At 38.5% G+C, this 27,571-nt stretch overlaps 1 protein-coding gene across 23 annotated transcripts in view; it reads right to left on the minus strand.

Moving 5' to 3' along the window:
• PIAS2 (protein inhibitor of activated STAT 2) overlaps window positions 1-27,571 on the minus strand; it is a 103,978-nt gene that overhangs the window by 37,658 nt on the left and 38,749 nt on the right. For 22 of the 23 annotated variants that reach the window (XR_014808346.1, XR_014808337.1, XR_014808338.1 and 19 more), the window contains 4 exons: window positions 14,062-14,112; window positions 13,836-13,926; window positions 4,369-4,503; window positions 1,554-1,659 (listed from right to left, as the gene is read on the minus strand). Coding sequence is in view for 11 of the 23 variants with exons in the window: in XM_021092679.2 (XP_020948338.1) it covers window positions 1,554-1,659; window positions 4,369-4,503; window positions 13,836-13,926; window positions 14,062-14,112 (383 nt within the window). In the remaining 12 variants the exon portion in view is untranslated. Of the gene's footprint in view, window positions 1-1,553; window positions 3,020-3,538; window positions 4,504-13,835; window positions 13,927-14,061; window positions 14,113-27,571 lie in introns of those variants that run through there. The other variant, XR_014808374.1, reaches the window with a different exon arrangement.

Raw genomic sequence — 27,571 nt, forward strand, 5'->3', positions numbered from 1 at the left:
CACTTTCTCTGAAAACTGAAAACTATTATGGATGTGGGAAAACGTGATCTTATTCACTATGTAACGTACGCAAGTTACTGAGTACACAGGCCTATATATTTATATATCTCACTTAGCTACCTAATTTTCAACATCATTACAGAGAGAACTGTAATGGAAGTTGGACAGAGTTGAACTGGAGTTAGGGTAAGAAAAACTGGGGAAGAGTTTCCTTGGCTTTTAGCTCTAGGCAGGAAGATCAATAATGGTGCTATTTAAGATGAGGAATGGCTTGAGAATAAGAAAAATATCATTTCAAGGGCCCTACTTGGCTCCCTCTTCAACCTTATAGACCCTCTTCTCCTTTTTGGTTCATTCAGTGATACTGGGAGGTAACTGGGGGAAAGACAGAAAAAAATTGCCCAGAAAACAAAAATGTCTTGTTCAATTAAATTCAGTTACTGACTTAATTACTGGGGTTATCTCTATTTATCCTAACGATATAGAGAACACTACAACTTTACCAAGAGTTATGGTTCTGATGATCATAAGAATTTTAACATTTATATAAAAACTGCAGCACATTGTCTTCTATTTTGAAATCTAAGTATAGTTTATGAGACAATCTTAAGGCAATAGAAAATTAACTACTTTTGCTTACTAAAACGAATTATAAGTAATTTCTAGTTTTAAACTAAGGTCTGTCCTAATGGTCAATAGTGTTTTAGTTATCTTAGGAAAGTGACTGCAATTACAAATTGACATAAATGTACTAGACTCTCTTTCATGAAAGCTTTTATTTCTTTACAGAAATAAGCTATGAAAATATTTTAATGTAAGTTTTTAATAAGCTAGAACATATATACCTGTTTTCAAACAAATTTTCATTTTAAATATAGGGACCTATAAGTAAAATTAATACTCATATATTAGCCATGTATCTTGTGGAGTAGCTAATTCCTCTTACTTGTTACATTAGATGTGTTTGAATTTCTATGCACACTGTAACATTCTCTGTAAATAAAGAAAATTTCACTTCTTCCAAAAAAATAAATAAATAAAAATAAATTCAGTTATTGAACTAAATTATTTAAGGCTTCGGTTAGACTCCCCTCCCCCCCGCCTATTATGATACTGTATAAAAACAAAGTACAAAATTAAACATCTCGGAAAAGCAAATACTGTTGACAGATATCAACATTTCTTCTACAAAAAGACCTTCATAGTTAGAAGTTGTCAAATGTACATTACACTACAAACTAGAGGTTTTGAAGAATTCTATTCCTATTCACAAGTCACCACAGGAATCGAAACTGCCAACAACCTGACATTTACTAAATAACTTCTTATGAAAAGGCAAAAAAATCAGACTAACTAGGATGTAAAATTAATCCTCTTAGCAGTGGTTTCTCGAAGAAAAGAGTTTTTCAACTTTTAGGGCTCTGTTCTGAGAGTATTTTTACCTCATAATTCATTTTAGGTTTCTAATAATTGTTCCTGTAAGGATCTATATTCGAGGCTTTTTTTTCCCATTTTAAGCATCTCATATGTCCAGTTTTACAAACATTACTTACTTAGTGCTCTGGAATGATCAGGGTTTCTAATACCTTTCATTTTTAATCTCTGCAATAACATGGCTGATGTGAGCTGTCGTACAAGATATACAGACATGGAGTAATTCTACAAAGAAAGATAATCTGTGTTAAAGAAGAGAGAAGTCTTTTTATTTACATAAAACACTTGTCTAAGAAACTCTAGTTTCTAAAAATAACATTCAAAATAACTGCCACAGGAAGGTCAATGACTGGGAAAGGAACAAATCAACTCAGCTACCTGAGGGAAGACGAAAGCTTAATCACATTAAAGGGATTTCTCAATCACTTACCACTTTAAAACATCAAATGGTTTAAATCAGTGGTTTTCAAACTCAGTTTCTAACTTAATAAAATTGCTAACTTAGGGGTCCCCATAGAATAAATGAGAATATACCCTCCCATACCCATTTCTAATTAGAATTTTCTGTTTTTATGTAATACGGCTCTCAAAACATTTTAGTTGGAAAATGAGTCCCACTGCAGAAACAAAGTTCAAACACCTGTGGTCTACATTAACACTTCAAAACCAGAGTTCTAATTCTGGCAGACACTTGCTACATGGCCTTGAGCAACTCATCCATATGAACCCCAAATCAGCATTCTTTAGAGAAAAAAATATGACAAATTAATCCCTGTTCCTAAACGGGCATTTTACTGGTGAAGGGGCAGCTATTGTAGTATACATTAAATAAAAAGAAATGATAAAAATCAAAAGGACAAGGCCAAAAAATAAAGGCATCCAATTCTATACCCTCTTAGATCTGGCACAAAGGAAACTTCATTAGCTATTTATAGAGCTATGAAGAGATACAATATAATTTTACCTAAATGCTAAATATCTACCTTACTACTTCACTAGATATATTCATTCATTCAATTTTACAATAAACAAAATACTTTTAATAGTTGCCAAATACTTTAAATATCATTTTTAACATAATGCAACTGTCCTTTCAAATATCTGAATACCCAATATAGTGTGCAAATTTTAAGTTAATTAATCATTATTACAAGAAAAGAATATTATTCTCATTATGTGGACAAAAAAAAACAATAAAACAAACAGAAAAAAACCTGCCAGGCCGTCAAAGTCTGCAATCAGTTACTCAAATTTTTAAGTTAAAATAATACTCTTCTGTTCAAATTTCTCTCACTTAGCTTTAAATCATTAATACTTGCTTATTTAACAATGTCCCGTACATTTGTATGTAACAAGCATTCTCAAGATTTTACTTATTCTTTATTATAAGTAGGCCTCAGGGAATGAAGCAATATTGCCAAAAATCAAACAATGGCCAATTTGGGATTAAGCCAAGATTTCCCGAATCCTTGTCCAATACTTTATCCTGTTACATTCAGTTCATGCAAATTAAAAGATGTTAGAGATTACTTATGATAATACAAGTCAGGAGTTCCCGTCCTGGCGCAGTGGTTAACGAATCCGACTAGGAACCATGAGGTTTCGGGTTCAATCCCTGCCCTTGCTCAGTGGGTTAACGATCCAGCATTGCTGTGAGCTGTGAGGTTGCAGACGTGGCTTGGATCCCGCGTTGCTATGGCTCTGGCCTAGGCAGGCGGCTACAGCTCCAATTCGACCCCTAGCCTGGGAACCTCCATATGCCGCAGGAGCGGCCCAAGCAATGGCAAAAAGACAAAACAAAAAAAAGTCATAGTAAAAATTCAGAAATGAGAGCGCAAGAGAAAAGTCATTAGAGACAATGATTTTTGCTGTTGTTGTCTTTTTTAGGGCCGCACCCACAGCATATGGAGGTTCCCAGGCTAGGGGTCTAATCGGAGCTATAGCTGCAGGCCTACACCAGAGCCACAGCCATACCAGATCCGAGCTGCATCTGTGACCTACACCACAGGTCACGGCAACACCAGATCCTTAACCCAATGAGCAAGGCCAGGGATCGAACCCGCAACCTCTTGGTTCCTAGTCGGATTTGTTTCCACTGCACCACGACGGGAACTCCAAGACAGTGATATTTTTATAGTTCAAAAATTAATACAAAAATATTCTTTAAGTCCAGCTCTGCAATTACCCTGGTGATGAAACCAAATAATTCTGGGTATAAACATGACTCAACTTCTCTGTCCATAAACAGGAATACTATCCTTTATTTCTATGAAACATCAACATTAAAGCTGATGTTCAGAAATTACTTGAAATCTCTTTGCCATTCTATTTTAATTATAGAAAAAAGCAGTTCTAAAATGGAAATCCCTTGCATTAATCAGTATCTCATAATTGACAAAATGCATTTACAGACTAAAAATCAGCAGGAAATCAGGTTCATCAACCTAAAAGTATGGAGGAAATAATGTAAATCCAAGTAAGTATTTCCATATCAGATACCCACATGTTAAGAATCAGCTGTTCCCATAAAGGCTGGAACAGATTATTTCTAATCACAACATAAGTACACTTAACTATTTTCCCCAAAGCCTGTTAAAGCTTTGTTTCTCTTCATAAATACATATCACCACAAATTCCCAGTTTTTTTAAATACTATTTAAACAAAGTGTGATTAATCATTGAGTTAAGAAATACTGTAATTATACTTATTTCCTTTCTAAGAAAATAAAGAGATGATTCTCAAGAAACCTTAAAGTTTAACCTTAAGCAGCTCCACATCTCTACCCTGAATTGAAAATTACTGCTTTTTTTTTTTGGGGGGGGGGGGTTAAAGAGAAAACTGAATGAACTGGAGCTAGCACCTAAGAAAAAACAAAATAACTCAACACCTAGTGGGATCGCTTTCACACTATAGCCAGGGAAAAGAATCTTTACCTTTCCAATTTCTGATGCCCAAGAAATGGAAATCTGGTTTGGCACAGCTGAAGACAACCTAACTAAAGATGTAATATTCAAAGGGCGTCCAGGGCGCTTCTGTTCAATCCCATTTTTGGGTGGTGGTGCATAGCCCTATAACCAGAAGAAATAAAAACAAAAACCTTCACAAATCCAGAAAAATACAAAAAAATCCATGCTCCATTAAAGACAGCTGACATCTTGCTATACTGGCCATCAATTTTTCCCCTTTTTTAAACAATAAAGTTGTATCTCTTTACATTGATTCCTCTTAGGAGTGCTCATTCAAAATGTATTCAAAGACTGGAAACGAAAAAGAAGAAAAACTTTGAAAATTTTTCAAAAAGAACAAACCAATAAACTTCAAAGGAATTATGAAATCCTGTGAGTGATCAAAATGTACTCCACTGGAGCTCCCGTCATGGAGCAGTGGTTAACGAATCGGACCAGGAACCATGAGGTTGCAGTTCGATCCCTGCCCTTGCTCAGTGTGTTAATGATCCAGCGTTGCTGTGAGCTGTGGTGTAGGTTGCAGAATTGGCTCGGATCCCTCGTTGTTGTGGCTCTGGCGTAGGCCAGTGTCTACAGCTCTGACTCGACCCCTGGCCTGGGAACCTCCATATGCCGCGGGAGCAGCCCAAGAAATGGCAAAAAGACCAAAAAAAAAAAAAAAAAAAAAAAAGCATCCACCATCTTCTCTTAGAGTAGAAGAACAAAACCATTTTAAAACCAGATCTAGGAGTTCCCACTGTGGTTCAATGGGTTAAGGACCCAAAGCAATCTCTGTAAGGATGCAGGTTTGATCCCTGGCCTTCCTCAATGGGTTAAGCATTCAGTGTTGCCACAAGCTACGGCATAGGTTGCAGATACAGCTTGGATCCGGTGTTGCCAGGACTGTAGCGTAGGCCTTCGGGTGCAGCTCTGATTTGACCCCTAGCCTGAGAACTTCCACATGCCACAGGTGCAGCTATAAAAATAAAAACAAAAATCAAACAAAAAATAAACAGGTTAACAAAAAAGAATAACCAATATTTCAAATGGCACTGAATTATCTTAAGGGCTATAATAATGCCACTACTTACACATTATTCTATTTTTCTTAGTCATTAAATTATTTGTTTTAAATAGTCAACACACTCATTTTTGATTCACAGTACATCCAATTCTCAACTGCCTCAGGACTTTTCAGTTTCTCATTTTCAAAACCAAATTAAAATTTTTAAAAAAATTTAAATCCCTTAACCGTGAAAATATCTGCATATTGAAAAGCACATACCATACAGCTCACTGAATCTAAGATGCCACTGATTTATGCACCACTGAGAAGGAAAAAACACTAAGGTAATGATACAGTCTAACATATTATTACTTTTTTCCTGTATACATATCAAGAAAATGTAAGCAAAATGAATTCCTAACATATTCCTTTTGGATATACAGAAGAATCTTCTGAATCACTTTTTTACTCAGTGATCAGTACATGTTTTCTAAATAATACTCTCCCATAGGCCACCAAAAACTCTCAAAAGCACTTCTTAAAATTATATTCTCCAATAATTATACTCCACCATTATTTCTGATTTCCCAGCAAGTCACTACCACCCTCAGACTAACTACACATGTCAATGCTGATACACTCTGGATATTAAGAGAAAGTACTGATCAAAGGTTTTCAGAAAACAGCCAGGATTCCTCAGAATGTTAAGTAATTTGTTGACTGAAAAATCGACAGAGGGCAGCTAACCTGTCATGCCATGGGAACAATAACATCAGGGTTGTAAAAGTGCAGGCAACCGACAGCTGTCACCTGGTCATCAGCAATTCTATGACACCTCTGGATTTTAAAGATGTTAAAAACATGTACCGAAGTAACAATGAAATACAGTACTGATGGTATTACACAGCAGAGCCTAGGACAACATTCTGTCACAAGGAACAACACCCTTCAGTGCCTTGTAGGTAGGACAGTAAACACTGTGTGTGAATTCACATGATAACATGTAATCTACAATTTGCAACAGGACTTTAAAAATCATTAAACACTGAGGAGGGAAATAGAAGACAGAGAAGAATATAAATAACTTCCATCATGCTATAGAAAAGGGAAGCGCACGCATGTTGGTGCGTGTAAAGAGGAGGTTTATGTCATCTAAAGTTGTTCAAGTGAAATAAAACAAAGAAACAAATTCATAAGAAAGTTTTCTTGGAGTTCCCACTGCGGCTCCGCAGGTTAAGAACCCAACTAGTATCCGTGAGGATGCAAGTTTGATCCCTGGCCTTGCTCAGTGGGTTAAGGATCTGGTGTTACCTTAAACCTTGAACTATGGTGTAGGTTGCAGATGTAGCTCAGATGCTGCACAGCTACGGCTGTGGTGTAGGCTGGCAACTGCAGCTCCAATTCAACTTCTAGCCTGGGAACTTCTATATGCCACAGGCATGGCCCTAAAAAGACCAAAAAAAAAAAGATTTTTTTTTTTTTTACAAAGGCTCTAGGAATTGGTTCAGTGAGCAACACATAGAAGGAATATCAACACGAATATCTGGATAATTGTGAATGAAACCTTGTTTTGTCTGGTTTTGGTCTGAAAGATAACTCCGGCTTCTGGTATGTCCGCTGCTAAGTTAAATAAAGAAAAAAACAGGCACAGGGTGTGCCAAAATGATAAAAATAACTCATCAACTAGTTAGACAATGAACTCTGTAAACTGGAATTTGAGACACCTAGCAACAATGTTTTAAGTTAGTTGGATAGAATAAAAGAGGAAAAGAAGGGAGGAGAGTAACAGGGAATGTAAGAATGAGGTGTCAGCAAATTCAAAATCAAGTATGGTACTAGTCTTATTCACCTAAAGTATTTAAACTCTATTCTCTACCCCATGCGACTATGTTGATTTCATTGGTAATTCTGTGTAACCTCTCTCCAGTCAGCCATCAGTTATTAAGAACAGGATATCCAGCTGACCCTTGAACAACACGACCATAGGGGCACTGACCCTCCACACAGTTGAAAACTCGAGCATAATTTCTGATCTGCCCTCTGAATATTCAGTTCTGGTGAGGATCATGCAGTATTTACCACTGAAAATATCATAATATTTGGACCCAGGGAGTTCCCGTCGTGGCGCAGTGGTTAACAAATCCGACTAGGAACCATGAGGTTGCGGGTTTGGTCCCTGCCCTTGCTCAGTGGGTTAACGATCCGGCGTTGCTGTGAGCTGTGGTGTAGATTGCAGACGCAGCTCGGATCCAGCGTTGCTGTGGCTCTGGCGTAGGCTGGCAGCTACAGCTCCGATTGGACCCCTAGACTGGGAACCTCCATATGCCGCAGAAGCGGCCCAAAGAAATAGCAAAAAGACAAAAAAAAAAAAAAAAAAAAGGTATTTGGACCCAGGCAGTTCAAACCCATGTTGTTCAAGGGTCAACTGTAGTTAGAATTTTATAAAATAAAAATGGTTAGCCTTCACATATTTCTAAAGATTTCCCATATCTAAAGCAAAAATAAAATTAAGTTCATCTTACAGGAGATATCTGTGGTGTATCTGAAAGCTTTCTAAATAAAGGCTGCTGGAAAACCAGTTAAAGAGATTTTTTTTACCAGTCTCAATCTAACATTTCAGTAAAAGGGATACTCAATCTTTTCTGTTACAGGCTATGACAACTTCCCATCCCACTTATAATTGTGACAGAAGTTGATAGTGTTGCTCCTTTAACATTTTCCTACCATATTTCTAATTTTCACTACTACTTTAATACTACCCATACAGATTTATTTTTTTACTTTGTATTATAAAAATTTTTAAATATACACAAGAGTAGAAAGAAGAGTAAGTACCCACCAACCTGCTTCATTTGCCTCTGGCCACCAAAATCCATCCCAAAACACACACCTCACACATATACAGATTTATTTCTGCCCAAGTACTTAAATGCAAATTCTAGATATGCCATTTGACCCATACTTTTATACATATCTTTAATAACTCTTTTTTAAAAAAACAGTATCACAACCTTACAAAATTAACTATAACTTAATATACTGTTTAATCTAGTTTATATTCCAACTTCTCAAGTGCTGCAAAGATGTCTTTTATCTTTCAATTATTGAAACTTCAAATACATACAAAAATAGAGGAAAAAGTCAAACTCCCATAAACCATCATCAAATTCAGTAACTTATTTACTCATAAGCAGTATTTACCCCACCTCAGATTATTACAAAATGTATCCCAGACACATTATTTGATCCATAGTCTGGTATGTAAGATGTCCTCTTACAGTTAGAATCCAAACTAGAGCCTCAGAGTGTGTTTAGTTGTCCCTGAAGTTTCTTTTATTCTGTAATAAAGAGTAATTTTTATTCTCTCTCACCCCCTGGCCCCATCCCCAACTACTTTTCCAATGCCATTTCTGTTGGAGATACTAGGGATTTTGACCTAAAGAAATGACTTCATCTTCTGGATTAGTAGGCTACTTCCTCATGGTGTAACAGCATGGACGCTCCCATATGTTTCAGGTTGGTAATTAGGTGTACAGGCTTTGACTAGATTCACACAAAGTTTTCAAAAACAAAAACATCGGGAACGTTACATACTTCCTATTGTATTGGATCACAAGACACATGTCTGCCTGCCCCATTTTCAGTGAGGTCAAGACCGAAGGGAAGGTCTGCTGATATCAGCCTGATCCCTCCACTACAGAGTCCCCATCCAGCTTTGAGCTAATGGTTTTAGTATCCCCTGAAGATGGCTGCCTGGATCCATTATATGAGTACGGATTGCAAAAAAAAAAAAAAAAAAAAAAAAAAAAAAAAGTTTTCTAATCCACTCTTCCTTCTGCTTGTATTAGTTGAAATCATTCCATAAAGAACTTGACATATCAACATCTGGTTATCTTGAAATCAATGACTCTCTCCCTTTATCAATTTTTAGTATAAGTTGGTGTGACCGCCAATGGTTTATTTTAGCATTAATTACAAACTCATATATTTGATGGGTTTGAGTCCACTGGAGGATTACTTTTTAGATGCCAATATTACCCCATCTCAGGCCAAAGGAATCTCTTTAAATGGATGGGGGGGAGGGGTTGTGTGTGTAATTAAAGAAGAAAATCCTGACTTGACTTCAGTCCACATTTACCGTGAGGTAGACCAGAGGTGTAATTAATATATAGAGGAAAAAATAATATATCAGGAAAAAGAAATTCACAAACTCAGAAAAAGAATACATTAGGATAATGGCACTAGTACTGATAAGTCTTCTGCTGTATCAAGAGGAAATACTTAGAACATTTTTGCCATCTGAACTGTTAACACACATCTTCTCCATTCTTTGGAATCTTTCAAAGAAACACTCCCCCATGTCAACTCGCCTCCACATGCCCCAACCTTAAAGCTCCTCAGGTTTACAGAAATCTCTCAAAATCTGTTTAAAAAGGAAAATAATTCAGCTTCTCAAAATAACTCTCCAAGCAAAAAGGGTCTTTTTTCCTCTCTTTTGCCATTAAAAACATGTAATTTTCTCATCTGGCTGTCAGTCTATACACTGGCAGCGCCTGAGTCAAAGACGGAGGTGTGGGGAATACTCTCAGAAGCAGTTTCAATCGAGCCTGTCCAGGCTGCACTTATCATTCTACAAGTCCTACTTTGAGCCGCTTACTGTCATCCCTGGATCGAGGATGGAGGTGTCTTACGTAACTCATCACCCTGCTGCAGGTAAGACAGCACATAAACTGCCTTCAGCACTCTCTGACCCTTAAAAATCCAGGGACATGTTGCAGTTATCAAGGCAATACCACTTCCCATTCAGTTTACTCTTTGTTTTACAGTATAAGAGCCAACCAGCACAGTTCCATAGTGACTGGATACTGCAGAGATTCATTCCAGGACAAAAATTTGAATGTATTCAGAGCTCTAATGGGAAATCCCATGACTGTGTCAAGCTTATTCCTCCAAGATCTGTTGTGTAATAAACCAGGATCATGGGCAAGGACCACATGTCAAACTTTGTGGCCTGTTGATGCTTCTAACAATGGGACTAAAGTCCCTGAAGATTGCCAATATTAACGCCCTCGAGGTCACTGGAGTTTCTTCTTCTGAGGCTGCGGTGTACTCACATGGCTCTCATAAACCTGCCTCACGCTAGTTAAAGCTCCATGTTTCATTATCCCAATTAACAGCAATTGGGGATGGGGGTGGGGGTGTCTCAGCAGATACCTGTAAATTTATGTCAGTTGTTTCATAGGAGTTCACAGAGCTGAAGATGAAAAACCCCTTTGGGATGTTTCTGGCATGTGATCCTTGGGATAGTCCTGCGAAGATCAGGCAAGCTCCCCCCTGCCCCCAGTGCCACTCCATTGTCTTCCGTTTGTTTTTTTGTCTTTTTAGCTTTTTGCCATTTCTTGGGCCGCTCCTGCAGCATATGGAGGTTCCCAGGCTAGGGGTCAAATAGGAGCTGTAGCCACCGGCCTATGCCAGAGCCACAGCAACACAGGACCCAAGCCGCGTCTGCGAGCTACACCACAGCTCACGGCAGTGCCGGATCCTTAACCCACTGAGCAAGGCCAGGGATCAAACCCGAAACCTCATGGTTCCTAGTCGGATTCGTTAACCCCTGAGCCACGACGGGAACTCCTATCTTCTGTTTTTGAAACCTGTTTTTTCCTTTGTCCTAATGCTGTTTTTTCGCCACCCTCAGAAGTGCCCTTGGAGCCACTGCGGGACCCAGAGGTGAGTGCCAGCCTCACCAGACAAGGACTACTCCACACAGCAGTTGATATGTCCACAAACAGTCTAGAATAACTTCGCCAGGGTTGGTTAGCACTTCCAGAAAGAAACCAGCATGACTGAGTAACAATGACCCAGAAGAAGTGTACAACTGCCTAACTGCTTCTCTCCCCAAAGCCCTGGAAGAGTGACAAATTCACAGCTATCCACAGAGGTGCTGCAGATCTCATGGATGAAAATAACATATCAAAGCATGACACTGACTTGGAAAGTTTTGTGGAACTTGTGTGCATACGTATCTGTAACCACCGTATGTTCTGCAGCAATGAGAGTTTAAGAAGAACCTCACATATTTCAGACAGTCCCCCATCACTGACACAGGCATATAATACTGGATAGATCTTCGAGGTGTGTCCATACAGATACTGAGAAATTGTCATAGATCTTTCTTCAAGAAAGTAATAGGGTTAAATAGCAATGAAAGTCAAAGGTCAAAAGAGATCCTGGAGCACAGTGAGTTAAGGATCAGGTGTTGTCTCTGCAGCAGTTCAATCCTGGCCCAGTGCAGTGGGCATTGCCACAGCTGTGGTGTAGGTCGGAGCGGCGGCTCAGACTCAATCTCTGGTCCAGGAACTTCCATATACCACAGATGTGGCCAAAAAGGAGAAAAAAAAAATCTTAGCACATTCTGGACAAAGAAAATTGGCTAAGAAAAGCCAGAGAAAATGTGCAGAGTCATTCCAAAATCCCATGTTTCCTCTGCCACAGATCTGGCCACCCACCCACCCTACGTAAGCACCCTCCAAGTAAGGCTGCTTCTTCCCTTGGTTAAGATCTTTGCATGATCCATCCAGATAAAAGACAGCACACTGAGATCTCCTGTTGCTTTTAGCCAGAAACCCAAAAGGAAAAATGCCCCACCTAGGTTTTGAACATGCATGAGTGCATGTAAGCATTCCCAACTATATCTACTCAGGCTCTGAAACTTCCCTTCATCCCCAGAGACTATCTCAAATGATTTCAGCTTCACAGATATCTTTCAAAGAGACAGGCAGTGGTGCAATGATGCTCAAGCCCTATAAAATTCATGAAACAGGAGTTTCCGTTGTGGCGCAGTGGTTAACGAATCCGACTAGGAACTATGAGGTTGCAGGTTCGATCCCTGGCCTCGCTCAGTGGGTTAAAGGATCCGGCGTTGCTGTGAGCTGTGGTGTAGGTTGCAGACTCGGCTCGGATCCCACGTTGCTGTGGATCTGGCGCAGGCTGGTGGCTACAGCTCGGATTAGACCCCTAGCCTGGGAACCTCCATATGCCAAGGGAGCAGCCCTACAAAAAGGCAAAAAACAAACAAACAAACAAAATTCATGAAACAGGTTATTTCTCAGGTCTCTAAATCCATAGGCTACATATGAGTCAAATGAGACTCCTGACGACCAGCAAGTCAGACCAGTGACTACAAGGGTTGGCCATAGACCTTCTTCTCTTTGGCGTTCACCTAAAACCACTTGGCCCCAGTAGAGCCTAGAGTCCTAGACTACGTTGTCTCACTTGCTCATTTGCTCATGCTGTTGCTCATATACTTATTCCACAGCCAAGTCTTGTACTCAGCAGGGATGCTAAACAGCTGCCCCCATCTCCATCTCAACAGTCAATGGCAGACGTGATGGTGTCTGCTTTGCTGAAACGGCAACTTACCATAAAGGTGGAATCACTGTCCTCACTAACTGCTTCTTCAGTTAGATACACCTTCACTCTGCAGTGCTTAAAAAACAGGCCATGCTCTACTACTGTATTTTTTTTCTAAGGAAATATGTTTATTGTAGCATTATATGAGTGGCAAAAATAAATCTGCAAACTATATTGTCCTTTAAGAGAAAAGCTGAATATGACACACTCATGGTGTGAAATGCTATGCAATCATAAAAAAGGAATGAGCTTATTCACTATTCATTCAACAAACACAACATACACACCTACAATGTTCATGTCTTAATCTAAATGTTTATGCTACTATTTTGATTATGGCTTCTCTGGCCTTCCACACAGCTCTACCAAATTAGTAACTTAATCCAGACAGACGCATAGTCCATTTCAACAATTAAGTGTTACTTTAAGATTTGATTAACAAGACGTGAAGAGTCCAGAGGTATCTATCAGGCCAGAAACAGGTTATACATGTTAAGTATGTGTATGTATGTATGTATGCGTGTGTGTGTCTGTGTCTGTGTGTGTATACTCCCAGATGTTGAAGCTCATATACTACTTCAGAGCTTAAACATGCTGTCAATCAAATACCACTGCATCCATCCCCCAAGTGTGTGGATCATCAAGGCCCAAGCTTGGAATCCTTAATCTCCACTGTCCAGTTGCTCTCAGTAGCCTCTATCACCATCTGATCCATGGCTGAGACCCAGCTAATCCAGACATCCACCACAACATGCTGCCCTATATACGTAGGTCCTGCTCTGCTATTATGCCATCTGATATGATCCTAAGTCTTTCACAGCTTTCTCGCTTCCTGGAACAAGCAAGATGCTTCAGGCTCAACTTCTCCATCTCCCCAGACCTGGAATCAGCCATTTCTCCAATGAACATTAATCTCTCTAGTAGAATACAGTATTTAATCTGGATACTAAGAGTATTCACTAGAACTAAGTTGCCTCTATTTCTAGGCCTTGTTTATACTAAACTTACATGCAAGACTGGTGAATAAAAAGCAACTTACAGGCAAAGGAAACAGCTTCCCATTTACTTTTATGCAGAGACTATTAGGATAGTTATCTTCTTGAGGGCAACTTGTCTCTGCCAGGCAAAGTCTGCATTAAAGAAAAAGAAAGAACTATTCTTAAATAATATACTCAAAACATGTTTGTATATTTTCAAATTCAGGACCATATGTACATAGTTATTAGCAAGAATAATACGAACGTAACAGAAAATTTCAAACTTGCCTCAGCTGAACTTGAACTGTATAATCTCTCCTACCACCTGGCAAAAAATCCCTGTGGGAAAAAGAGAAAAAAACTGAGTTAAGAAAACACAGCTAGAATTCACAGAAAGCATTCTCACCAGAAAAAGCCATTATTGGCATTTCTTATTTATTAAAAAATGAACACTAACCTACCAATAGCACAAGCCTTAGTTAAAACACTGTAGTGATGACAGCCCTCATTTACTTTACATTTTGCCTTTATGGCAATTTTTTAAGGTATTTTCAATTCATGGGAACTTTCACAGTACAATTTTTATTTTAACAGGCAACAGATCTGGTTAACACGAAAAGGAGCACTCTAGGGTTCAAAAAGAGTTTATATAAATTAATTTATTTGCTTACAGTGGTTCTTAAACCTTGCAATTTTTTTTAAATATAAAGTCCCATTCACCAGATGTTCTTACTGGTTCTGAAGCACAGCCTGAGTATTAGCAGTTTATACAGCTACTTGAGTGATTTTAATATAGACCCTGGATGACGAACAGGTGCCTAGAGTCTCAAGAGTCTCTACAGCATGCCAACTCCATAATTATGTCCCCATTTAAGGACACAGAATCTCTTAGAATTTCTAGACGAGAACCTAACAGAGTCCTATATAAAATATCTTCGGCACTGAACCTTCCAAAACCTTGCCACTCAAAATGGAGGCTGCAATGAAGCTGCTTTGTTACTGCGTCGGAGCTTGTCAGAAAGCAGAATCTCAGGCCCTAGACATCTAGGCAATAGAATGAGAATCTGAATTTTAACAAGATTCCCCAAGTAACATGCAATGGCTGTACAGTTTAAGAAGTCTTGTCCTTAGCCATCATCATAAATCTTGGACCATGTCAGAGAGACATCAGCCTTTTCTTGAGAATACTATAGCCCTCCATCTTGCTCCAATGGGGGCAGTCTTCTTCCTGCTTTCAATTCTCTGTGCTCACTGGAAGGCAATAAAGTACAGCAATGTCCAGCCTGAGTTCTACAGTCCCAAGCTGTATGACCTTGGACAAATTACTTAAACCTTTCTGTGTCTCAGTTACATCTGTTAAAGGTGGAAAATTACTATACCTTCTTCGTAGAGTTGTTGTGACAATTAAACATGTTAATAATACATGTAAAGTGCCTGAATATAAGTGCTCAACAAGTGTGAGCAGCTGGCTGCTATTACTGTTAATTCTGCCCTGTTTCCTTTGCCCGTAGTTGCCTCCTTTCTTCTGAAATGTCTATTGAAAATATCCTCGACAACACTGACCTCTTGTGAGTAACCCATTTCATTCTACTCATTAAAATCAAGAAACATTTCAAAGTCGGGGCACTGAGGCATCAAAGATAAATAAGACACAATATTCACTCTCCAAGGTTTCATATACTAGTAGGTATCAAATATATACAACTAAAATAATACATGGTAAGTGCTATAGTACATTATGAAAATTAAGTGTTACAGAAACGAGAGAAATTCAATTTTGTCATGAAAGTTCAAGCCAATTACCACAATTAGTCCTAAAATTAGAAAACAGGGTTTGTATCACATTGCTTTTCTCATTTCTACTTAGTAACATCAGTAACAGTGGTTTCACTAGCACTGGAAAGGGTGAGGATCAACCAGAGATACATGGCAGAAACCTGTTAGGTTGGGAAGATAATTTTAAAAAAGAGAAACGACAAAAGACGAACCTAGAAAAATAGATGGGAGAATGTTATAAAGAGCTTTTAATGGTTCACTAAGGATTTATACTTTATTCCAATAAGAGAAATTAACCTAAAAGGGGAAGTGCAATGTACTCTATATCTTCACAAACATGATGAGTAATAAGCAAGCATCTTCTGCCAGTCACTGTTCTAGGAACTTTCTGCATGTTGATCTCATTCATCAGACATAAGGTCAACATTTACTCTATGTCAGACACTGTGACAGACTTTGAGAATATAAAAATGAGTAAGAGATTTTGGTCTCATCAAGAAGCTGTAAATTTAAGTCGTTAAATAAACGCAGAAGGGGAGTTCCCTGGTGGCGTAATGGTCTAGTGCTTTCACCACTGTGGTCCGGATTCAATCCCTGGTCTGGGAACTCACATCTCATTGAGCCACTGCACGCAAAGGCCCCCAAAACAACCCAAAAAATGGAGTTCCTGGAGGCCTAGTGGTTAAAAATCTGGCATTGTCACTGCTGTGGCACAGGTTCAATCCCTGGCCTAGGAACTTCTGCACACTGAGGGCACAGCCAAAAATAAAAATATAAAAATAAAATAAATAAATAAGGAGTTCCCACTGTGACTCAGTGGTAAAGAACCTGACCAAGATCCATGAGGATACGGGTTCAATCCCTGGCCCTGCTCAGTGGGTTAAGGATCCAGAGTTGCCATGAGCTGCAGTGTAGGTCAAAGACACAGATTGGATCTGGCATTGCTATGGCTATGGCATAGGCTGGCAGCTGTAGCTCCAATTTGACCTCTAGTCTGGGAACTTCCATGTGCCATGTGTATGGCCCTAAATAAAAAAATAAATAAACGCAGGAATGCTTTAATAGAAAATAAGTATAGAGATCAGAAACAAGACAAGGATGTCTGCTCTCGCCACTACTATTCAACATAGTTTTGGAAGCCCTAGCCATGGCAATCAGAGAAGAAAAATAAAAGGAATCCAAATTGGAAAGGAAGAAGTTAAACTATCACTATTTGCAGATGACATGATACTACACCTAGAAAATCCTAAGGACACTACCAGGAAACTGTTAGAGCTCAACAATGAAGTTGGTAAAGTCGCAGGATACAAAATTAAAACAAAGAAATCAACTACATTTCTATATATTAACAACAAAAGATCAGAAAGAGAAGTTAGGGAAACAATCCCATTTACCATCACATCAAAAAGAATAAAATACTTAGGAATAAACCTACCTAAAGAGACAAAAGACCTGTGTACTCTGAAAACTCTAAGACACTGATGAATGAAATCAAAGATGACACAAACAGATGGAAAAACATACCATGCTCTTGGATTGGAAGAATCAACATTACCAAATGACTATACAGACCAAGGCAATCTACAGATTCAATGCAATCCCCATCAAGTTACCAAGGACATTTTTCACAGCAATAGAACAAAGTATTTTAAAGTTTGTTTGGAAGAACAAAAGACCCAGAATAGCCAAAGCCATCCTGAGAAAGAAAAATGTAGCTGGAGGAATCAGGCTCCTGGACCTCAGTCATGGACACCGTATAGTACCGGCAAAAAGTCAGAAATACAGATCAGTGGAACACGATAGAAAGCCCAGAATTAAACCCACACACCTACAGCCAACTAATCTAGGACAAAGGAGGCAAGAATATACAATGGAGAAAAGACAGTCCTTTCAATAAGTGGTGCTGGGAAAACTGCACAGTCACATGTGAAAGAATGAAATTAGAACACTTCCTAACAACATACACAAAAATACACTCAAAATTGATCAAAGACCTAAATATAAGACCAGATACTATAAAACTCTTAGAGGAAAACGCAGGACAAACATTCTCTGATGTAAACCACAGCAATATCTTCTCAGATCCACCTCTTAGAGTAATAACAATAAAAACAAAAATAAACAAATGGGACTTAAAAGTTTCTGCACAGCAAAGGAAACCCTACACAAAACAAAAAGACAATCCACAGAATGGGAGAAAATATTGGCAAATGAAGCTATTGACAAGGGATAATCTCCAAAATTTATAAATACCTCCTGCAGCCCAATACCAAAAAAAAAAGAAAAAAAAAAAAAACAAATGACCCCATCAAAAAATGGGCAGATCTAAACAGACAATTCTCCAAAGAAGACATACAGATGCAAAAAACACATGAAAAGATGTTCAGCATCACTAATTATTAGAGAAATGCAAATCAAAACCACTATGAGGTAACACATTACACCAGCCAGAATGGCCATCATCAGAAAGTCTACAAACAATAAATGCTAGAGAGGGTATGGAGAAAAGGGAACCCTATCACACTGTCAGTGGGAATGTAAATTGGTGCAATCACTGTGGAAAACAGTATGGAGATTGCTCAGAAAATTAAAAATAGAATTACCATTTGATTCAGCAATCCCACTCCTGGGCATCTATCCAGAGAAAATCAGGACTCAAAAAGACACATGTACTCCAATGTTCATTGCAACACTACATACAAGAGTCAAAACATGAAAACAACCTAAATGTCCATCGACAGAGGAGTGGATAAAGAAGATGTGGTACATATACACAATGGAATATTACTCAGCCATTAAAAGGAAAAAAATACCAACATTTTTAGCAACATGGATGAACCTAGAAATTATCATGATAAGTGAAGTCAGTCAGTCAGTGAGACACCAACATCAAATATAATCACTTACATGTGGAATCTTAAATAAAAAGGACACAAAGAACTTCTCAGCAGAACAGATAATGACTCACAGACTCTGAAAAACTTATGGTTTCACCAAAAAGAAAACAAAAAGACAACTTACAGAATGGGAGAAAATAGTGTCAAATGATGCAACTGACAAGGGTTTAATCTCTAAAATATACAAACAACTTACACAACTCAACAGGAAAAAAGCCAACCACCCAATGGAAAAATGGGCAAAAGACCTGAATAGACAATTTCTCCAAGGAAGATATACAGATGACCAACAAGCACATGAAAAAAAGCTCAACATCATTGATTATTAGAGAAATGCAAATCAAAACTACCATGAGAGACAAGGGGGGCAGACACCAGAAGTAAGAGAGGTGACAACTCTATTTTCTGTAAAAAGGTCACCACACCAAAAACCTATAAAAATGAAAAGACAGAGAACTATAACTTAGATGAAGGAGAAAGGAAAAACCCTAGAAAATCACCTAAGCGACGAGTAGATTCTTAGCCTCCAGGAAAAAGACTTTAGACTGTTGATGCTGAAGATGATGCAAAATATTGGAAATAAACTGAGGGTAAAGATGGATAACTTACAGGAAACACTGACCAAAGAGATACAAGATACAAAACTTAAGAAGAGATGCAAAATACAATAACTGAAATAACAAATTCACTAGAAGCAGCTAACAGCAGAATACAGGAGGCAGAAGAACGAGGTGGAGGGCAGATTAATGGAAATTACGGATGCAGAACAGAAAAGAGAAAAAATACTGAAAACAAATGAAGAGAGTCTCAGAGAACTCTGGGACAACGTGAAACACACCAACATCCGTATTATAGGGGTGCCAGAAGGAGAAGAGAGAGAGGAGACCGAAAAAATACTCCAAGAGATAATAGCCAAAAACTTCCCTAACATGGGAAAGGAACCACTCACTCAAATCCAGGAAGCACAACAAGTACCATATAAAATAAACCCAAGGAGGAATACACCGAGACACATATTAATCAAACTAACCAAAATTAAAGACAGAGAAAATCTTGAAAGCAGCTAGGGAAAAGAAACAAGTAACATACAAGGGAACCCCAATAAGATTATTGGCAGATTTTTCAGCAGAAATGCTGCAGGCCAGAAGGGAGTGGCATGATATACAAAACATGATGAAAGGAAAAAACCTCCAACCAAGATTACTTTACCCAGCAAGGCTCTCATTCAGATTTGAAGGAGAAAGCAAAACCTTCACAGATAAGCAAAAGTTGAGAATTCAGCAACACTAAACCAGCCTTACAACAAATACTAAAGGAACTTCTCCAGGCAGAAAAGAAAAGACAGCAACAGGAAACAAAAATGCCACAAATGACAAGGTTCACCAGCAAAGGTATATATACAATAAAGATACGAAATCATCCATGCACATTTATACCACCAAATTCAGAAATCATAAGAGGAGGGTACAAATGCAGGACACTGGAGATGAACTTGCGATTAAGAGAACAACTTAAAACAATCTCATATACATATAGACTCATATCAAAACTTCAGAATAACTGCAAACCAAAAATCTACAACTGATACACAAACAAGGAATCTCTGAAGAAGAAATATATCTCATAGTAAGTAAGTGCATTATCCACCATGAATGGGGTCATTTGACATCATTCTTGGAATGTTGAAGTTTTCTTAGAACTGATTCTGATTTCCACTCCATCAAAGAATTTATGATAATTATAATTAAATAATGCAACTGTACAATTAAATAATATAGTTCTACAATTGTATTATTAATAATCATTTCTCTCCATGGTATAATGTAAAGTCTATAATGTCTTCTTCAATGGTGTAATGCCTTTATTGAAGAATCAATTCAAAAAAAAAAAAAAAAAAAAACTACCATGAGAAACCATCTCACACCAGTAAGAATGACCATCATTAATAAGTCCACAAATAACAAATGCTGGAGGGGGTGTGGAGAAAAGGGACCCCTCCTGCACTCTTGGTGGGAATGTAAGCTGGTACAACCACTATGGAGAAGACAGTATGGAGGTACCTTAGAAAACTATACACAGAACTACCATATGACCCAACAACCCCACTCTCGGGCATTATACCCAGACAAAACTTTCCTTAAAAAAGACACAAGCACCTGCATGTTCATTGCAGCACTATTCACAATAGCCAAGACATGGAAACAACCCAAATGTCCATCGACAGATGATTGGATAAGGAAGATGTGGTATATATACACGATGGAATACTACTCAGCCATAAAAAAGAACAAAATAATGCCATCTGCAGCAACATGGATGGAACTAGAGACTCTCATCCTGAGTGAAGTCAGAAAGAGAAAGACAAATACCATATGATATCACTTATATCTGGAATCTAATACACGGCACAAATGAAACTTTCCACAGAAAAGAAACTCATGGACTTGGAAAACAGACTTGTGGTTTGCCTAGGGGGAGGGAGAAGGAGTGGGATGGATTGGGATTAATAGATGCAGACTATTGCCTTTGGAATGAATTAGCAATGAGATCCTGCTGTGTAGCACTGGGAACTCTATCTAGTCACTTATGATAGAGCATGATAACATGAGAAAAAAGAATGTATACATGTATGTATAACTGGGTCACCATGCTATACAACAGGAAAAAAAATAATGCATTGGGGAAATAAAAAAAAATTTTTTAAAGATAAAAGAAAAACATGGTTTCCAAATCAGGCAGGTTGGTGGGTGGGGGGATGCGCTGGGGGTTTGGGATGGAAATGCTGTAAAACTGGGTTGTGATGATTGTTGTACAACTATAAATGTAATAAAATTCATTACAAAATCAAAAAAATTAAAGAAAAAGAAAGTAAGTACACAGTAAGTGAGAGACCAAGAATGTACTGGGGGAAATCTGGAAAGGCATCACAGAAGAGCGAAGACTTGAACTGCCACGAAGACATGACTCAGGTTTGCCAAGAAGAGTAAGGAGGAAGAAGAGATGCAAAGGTTCAGAACTATGAAAACCTAGTAGGAGTACAGACCGCTAGAGATGATATGATTAAGAAGATGAGCAGAGCAACGTGAAGAGATTTGCCAGGGCAATGGAGTGTGGACTTTATTAAGAGGTATCACCGCAGGGCTTCTAAGCACAAGAAAGAAAACACTGAGTGGGCTTTAAGGATCACTTGGTCGGCTGGGAGACAGGAAACCACTACAACTGTACAGGCAAAAGATGAGAACTTCAAAGTCATTTAAACATAAATATCACTGAATAATATTAAGGGACAAAAAGTGATAGGACTCAATGACTGACTAGATACAGGAAGTCAGGATAAAATGAGAGAAGCACTCTGGATGGAGTCCAGGTTTTGGAATAATGCAACTGGACAGGTGGTGATGCCACCCACCACATAAAAGGTAGAGCCAGTTAGAGCATTCAATTTCCGACCACTGAGTGAGGTGGTGATTATTTTTCCAATTTTACACACTGGGTAAAGTAAGACTCAGTGGGCTTTAGTAACCTACTTGGGGGCATACAGGCCTAAATGGGAGAGCAGGAATTCACAGTCCAATTGGTATTACTCTAAGACCATGCTAGCTCCGTCAAAGGTAGAATTGAGTCAAGTTTTAAATCTTCAAAGAGGTGAAAGAAGACTCACTAGAGTGTAGGAAAGTGACAATAGGATGTAGTAGATGAAGTCTGAGATAATGCAAAGAGGCCTCTGTCTAGGAAGATCTCAGGCAATTAGTGAAACTGGCAATGGGAGGAAACATACTAAGCTTAAGCGTCCCTGACGCCAGCTTATTTATCAACTCTGAACCCTTGGTGCCTGGACCATTGTCTGGACCACAGTAGATAGTAAAAAAATATATGCTGTGAGATTAAATGAATAAATAAAAGAACAAAGATGAACACATAGGTTTGGGAGGAAGGCAAGTTTAATTCTAGATGTGCTGGATTTGATGTACCTGTGGGTATTCAAAGTAGAGGCACTAAGAAAGGAAACCAGAGGGAAGTGGTGATTCTGAAGTCATCAATATTTAAAAAAAAAACAAAAAACAAAAAACCAAAGCACACTCATGGATACTTCCACAGCACAGTAAGAAGAAAACCACACACTGATTCTGGGAACATGTAAAAGATGTCAGTATGAGAGGGCATGACTAGAGAGAAAGCAGTGGTACCCAAGGGAAGGAACAGTGCCACAGCCAAGAACAAAGCTGAATTTAGTCATCAGTCTTTGCAAGGTGTACGAGAAAGAACAGAACCATTCAAACCTGAATGTATTCAAGCCTCTGGTTTAGATTTTATCACCATCACAGTCAGAGGGGAGGAGCTAGATGCACAGCAATAGATTTCAAATTTGCTGCACACTGGAAACACTTGGGGAGCTTTATAAACTAGTGTTGTTGGATTCCATCTTCAGAGATTCTAATTAAATTGATATGAATGAAATCTAGGTATCTGGATTCTTAAAATCTCCCCAGTTGATTCCAATACGCAGCAGAGTTTGAGAACTTTAGGGACAGATATTAAATGATACCACAAAAGAAGCATAATCATCCAAATCCAAAATGGGTAAAAAGGTGTAATATGCTAAGATAGTCAAATGAGCCACCTTTTCCTAAGAAAGGGTAGAAAGTACTCTAAGAGCAGAACCAAAGCTCCTGGGAGAAGTCTTCAATTTTGGAACTGCAGCGAAGAAATTATAAGATGAGCCTGGAGCAGTAAAGTAGTGCTTATACATGAGTGGAGACATACCCAAAGGGCACACACCTCAAAGAATGGCCAAAGGGAGAACAGTCTGAGCAATCACATAAATTACTGTAGCACTGGGTATACCCCAGAGTACTCGAGGGCCCACTCAGACAAAAGCTGAATAAACGGAGGGAAAGGGACAGCTCTTCCTTAAAAAGAATAACTCCAAAGTGAAAAAGAGTAAGAACAGAAAATCACAGCATTGGAACGTAAGTGTGAGGAAGTAATTACTGAAGGCAAGATTCATGAGTGAACACTACCTTGGTGGGCAGCAATTTGAAGATAAACAGAGTACATCTCCAAATATACTTTCCTATCTTAATATCTCCAAGATACTTATTAATATCTCAAAGATACTAATATCTCCAAAATATCTCCAAGATACGTATTAATAACCAAAAAAAAGCAACTTTATAGTGCAGAAATCTGGTGGAAAGTACCTTACCCAAGTGATCGAGATTAACATCATCAAAAGTAAGATGTACCTGGAGTTCCCATCATGGCACAGTGGTTAACGAATCTGACTGGGGACCATGAAGTTGCGGGTTCGATCCCTGGCCTTGCTCAGTGGGTTGAGGATCCGGCGTTGCCGTGAGCTGCGGTGCAGGTTGCAGACGGACACGGCTCGGGATCCCGTGTTGCTGTGGCTCTGGCATAGGCCAGTGGCTGCGGCTCTGATTCGACCCCTAGCCTGGGAACCTCCATATGCCGCCAGAGCAGCCCTAGAAAAGGCAAAAAAAAAAAGAAAGTAAGATGTATCAACAATATGTAGCCCCTGACATGACACACTGAGAAGGGCATATAACTTGAGGTATTCTTGCCAAAAATGCATAATCTCAGTCTAGTCATGACAAAACATCAGACAAACCCAAGTTGAGGAACATTCTACAAAATACCTGACCAGTACTCTACAGAAGTATCAGAAGTTATGAGAGACAAGGGAAAAACAAGAATCCATCACAGACTGAAAGAGACTAAAGTAACGTAACTATTAAGTATGATTTGGGATCTTGGATTGGATCCAGGAACAGAAATTAATTAGCAGAAAAACTGGTGAAATGTGAACAAAATCTGTAGTTAAAATAAAGTCTTTAGTTAATATTATTGTACCAAGGTTAATTTCTTCGTTTTTGATAACTGCACTTATAATTATGCAAAATGTTAATATTAAGGAAAGCTGACTAAAGAGTGTATCTACTGTTTCTTCACAGCTTTTCTAAAAACTTATAATTACTTCAAAATAAAAAGGTTTTAGGAGTTCCTCCAGTGGTGCAATGGGATTGGCAGTATCTCTGGAGTGCTGGGATGCAGGTCCAATGCTCAGCATAGTGGGTTAAGGATCTGGCATTGCCACAGCTGTGGTATAGGTCACAACTGTGGCTTGGACCTGACCCCTGGCCTAGAAAGTCCACATGCTGTGGGGCAGCCAAAAAAGAGGAAAAAAAAAAAAAATTTTAATAAAATTTTTTAAAAAATAAAAAGGTTTTAAAAATCTTAGGAGACATAAAAATGAAAAGTAATACATGGGCCATGTTTGAATTCTGAAACAAGAAAATGTGAAGATAGCCTAAGACATTGTTTTATATTCAAGAATTACTAATTTTTAGTATGATTATGTTAAAAATTAGAGATGTATCAAGTTATTTCTCAGTGAAATTAAATGATGAGTGGAATTTGCTTTAAAATATTTCAGGAAAAAAAGTTGGGGGGTGGTCACATAGAGATTCCAAAATGTTGATAATTATTAAAGCTAAGTAATGGGGGGGAGCTAAGTAATGGGTACAAAACTGTTACTTCAACTTCTTAGGAAGGAGATTTCTTACTATTTGATTCCATAGCCCTGAAAAGGTTGGGGTTTGTATGTACATGTTTATGTGATTTATTGCATGTTCAATGGAGGATTACAAATAGCCTTACTTCTATGGCTAATTTTTTTTAATATTTATTGTGGTTAAATATTCATAAGAAAATGTATCTATCATGTTATCTATTCTAAAGCATATAAGTTCTGTGGCTTTAAGTACACTCACATTATAACCATCACAACCATCCATCTCTGGAACATAATGTAAATTTCATTCATTTTTTGAATAGTTGGTATATTCACATAGCTCATATTTAAAAAAGATACATATAAAAGGATTTAAAATGAAAAAACTCCCCCCAACTCTGATCGCAGCCACCTGATTCCCTTCTCCAGAGGTAGTTAATCATATTTGTCCATACATATCTTATGCACTTATGCAAGTTACATACACACACCCACCCACACACCTTTTCGAGGCAAATGGTACATACAATTCACAATTCCATGCTTTGGTTTGTTCATTTAAAAATATATCTTGATGAAAGTTCCCATCGTGGCTCAGCGGTAATGAACCTGACTAGGATCCATGAGGACGTGGGTTCGATCCTTGGCCTTACTCAGTGAGTCAAGGATCTGGCGTAGCCGTGAGCTGTGGTGTAGGTCACACATAAGGCTCGGATCCCATGTTGTTGTGGCTGTGGCGTAGGCCGGCAGCTGTAGCTCCAATTAGACCCCTAGCCTGGGAACTTCCATATGCTGCAGGTGTGGCCCTAAAAAAAACAAAAAAAAAGTATCTTGAATTCCCTATCTTTAAATCTGACTAAAAAATCCCCTTCCTTCAAAGACCCACCCAACACCCTAGAGAAGCTTTCCCAGATCACCAAGGTTAACAGTAATCACCTCCTCCTATAAATCAGCTCTTATTTGTCATTACTAAATTGGCTCTTTTCACATGAAGTCTTGCAATATTAATGATCATTTTACATACACAAATGGGTTCACTAAAAAGACTGCAAGCAATGGAGTTCCCATTTTGGCACAGCAGAAATGAATCCGACTAGTATCCATGAAGACCCAGGTTCGATTCCTGGCCTTGCTCAGTGGGTTAAAGGATCCAGCATTGCCATGAGTTGCAGTGTAGGTCGCAGACACGGCTCAAATCTGGCATTGCTGTGGCTGTTGTCTAGGCCAGCAGCTGTAGCTCCGGTTCGACCCCTAGTCTGGGAACCTCTATATGCCGCTAATGCAGCCCTAAAAAGCAAATAAAATGAAATAAACTGAAGAGGAACAGTATTTGAAAAAAAAAAAAAAAAAGGCTGCATGCAATAATGTTGAAAAGGGTCATGTCATATAATATAGTGCTTTGTACCTAATAAACACTCAGTAAATGTTCTCCAGCGAGAGATCATCAATGAGTAAGAAACAATAATGATATGGATCCTTAACCTGCTGCACCACAAAGGAATTCCTCAGTCTTTAATATGTTAATGTGCACTGTCACTCTCCCAAGATGGTGGATCCAAATTTATGGGTCCCAGGACTCTTTAACAGCCTAACATCTTGAAGGTGCACTGCTGTTATGTACAGGAGTATGGGACACAGCTTTAGATTCTTCTAGTAATCACATCACTGCTCTCAACAAAGTCTCAAAATGTAGTTTTGTAGTTTGACCTGGTAAAGTTTGAGCTCCCAAAATATACTGCTTAGATAGGCTGGCTCTCCCACAAAGGGGAAAAAAGAGTTGAAAAAGAAGATCAAAAGAAAAAAAAGAATACTAAGGATTAGTCCAAAAGACCCAATACTCAAATAACAGGGGTTTCAGAAAAACAGAGAAAATTTAGAGGAGGAAATTATCAAAGTAAAATGAATGTAATAGATACAGTTCAAGTTCACCAGGGGCAAGACACTGCAGCAAGTTTTTATAAATTGGAGGTACTTTCGATCTTGGACACAGTTAATAAATCCAACTAACAAATAAACTAAATAAAAATAAACTAAAAAGTATACTGTATATCTAAAATCGTATCATTATTGTTGTTTTGTTATTCACTGATGATCCCTTGTTTGAGAACAACATTTACAAACTATTTATTAGACACAAAGCACTTTCACTCTAAAAATGCCTCTGTTGGGATGATAATAACATTTATGGTCATCCTATCTTTGGGCTATTCTCACAAGCTCTCTTTTTATGTTGTTATATTTGGAATAAAATTTTCACTTAAAAAAATTACTGCCAGGAGTTCCTGTCGTGGTGCAGTGGTTAATGAATCGACTAGGAACCATGAGGTGGCAGGTTCGATCCCCGATCCCTGGCCTTGCTCAGTGGGTTAAGGACCCAGCGTTGCCGTGAGCTGTGGTGTAGGTTGCAGACGCAGCATTGCTGCGGCTCTGGCGTAGGCTGGCGGCTATGGCTCCGATTGGACCCCTAGCCTGGGAACCTCCATATGCCGCGGGAGCGGCCCTAGAAAAGGGAAAAAGAAGAAAAAAAAAAAAATTACTGCCAAATGTGACAACAAACAATTCAAAGGGGTTTTATTCAAAAGTTAAAATCTTT

The sequence above is a fragment of the Sus scrofa genome, chromosome 1 (assembly GCF_054392235.1).
Source record: "Sus scrofa isolate SSC_HxYL_T2T_F1_AM1 chromosome 1, Sscrofa_HxYL_maternal_Yorkshire_Landrace_v2.0, whole genome shotgun sequence".
In the NCBI taxonomy this organism is placed as follows: Eukaryota; Metazoa; Chordata; class Mammalia; order Artiodactyla; family Suidae; genus Sus; species Sus scrofa.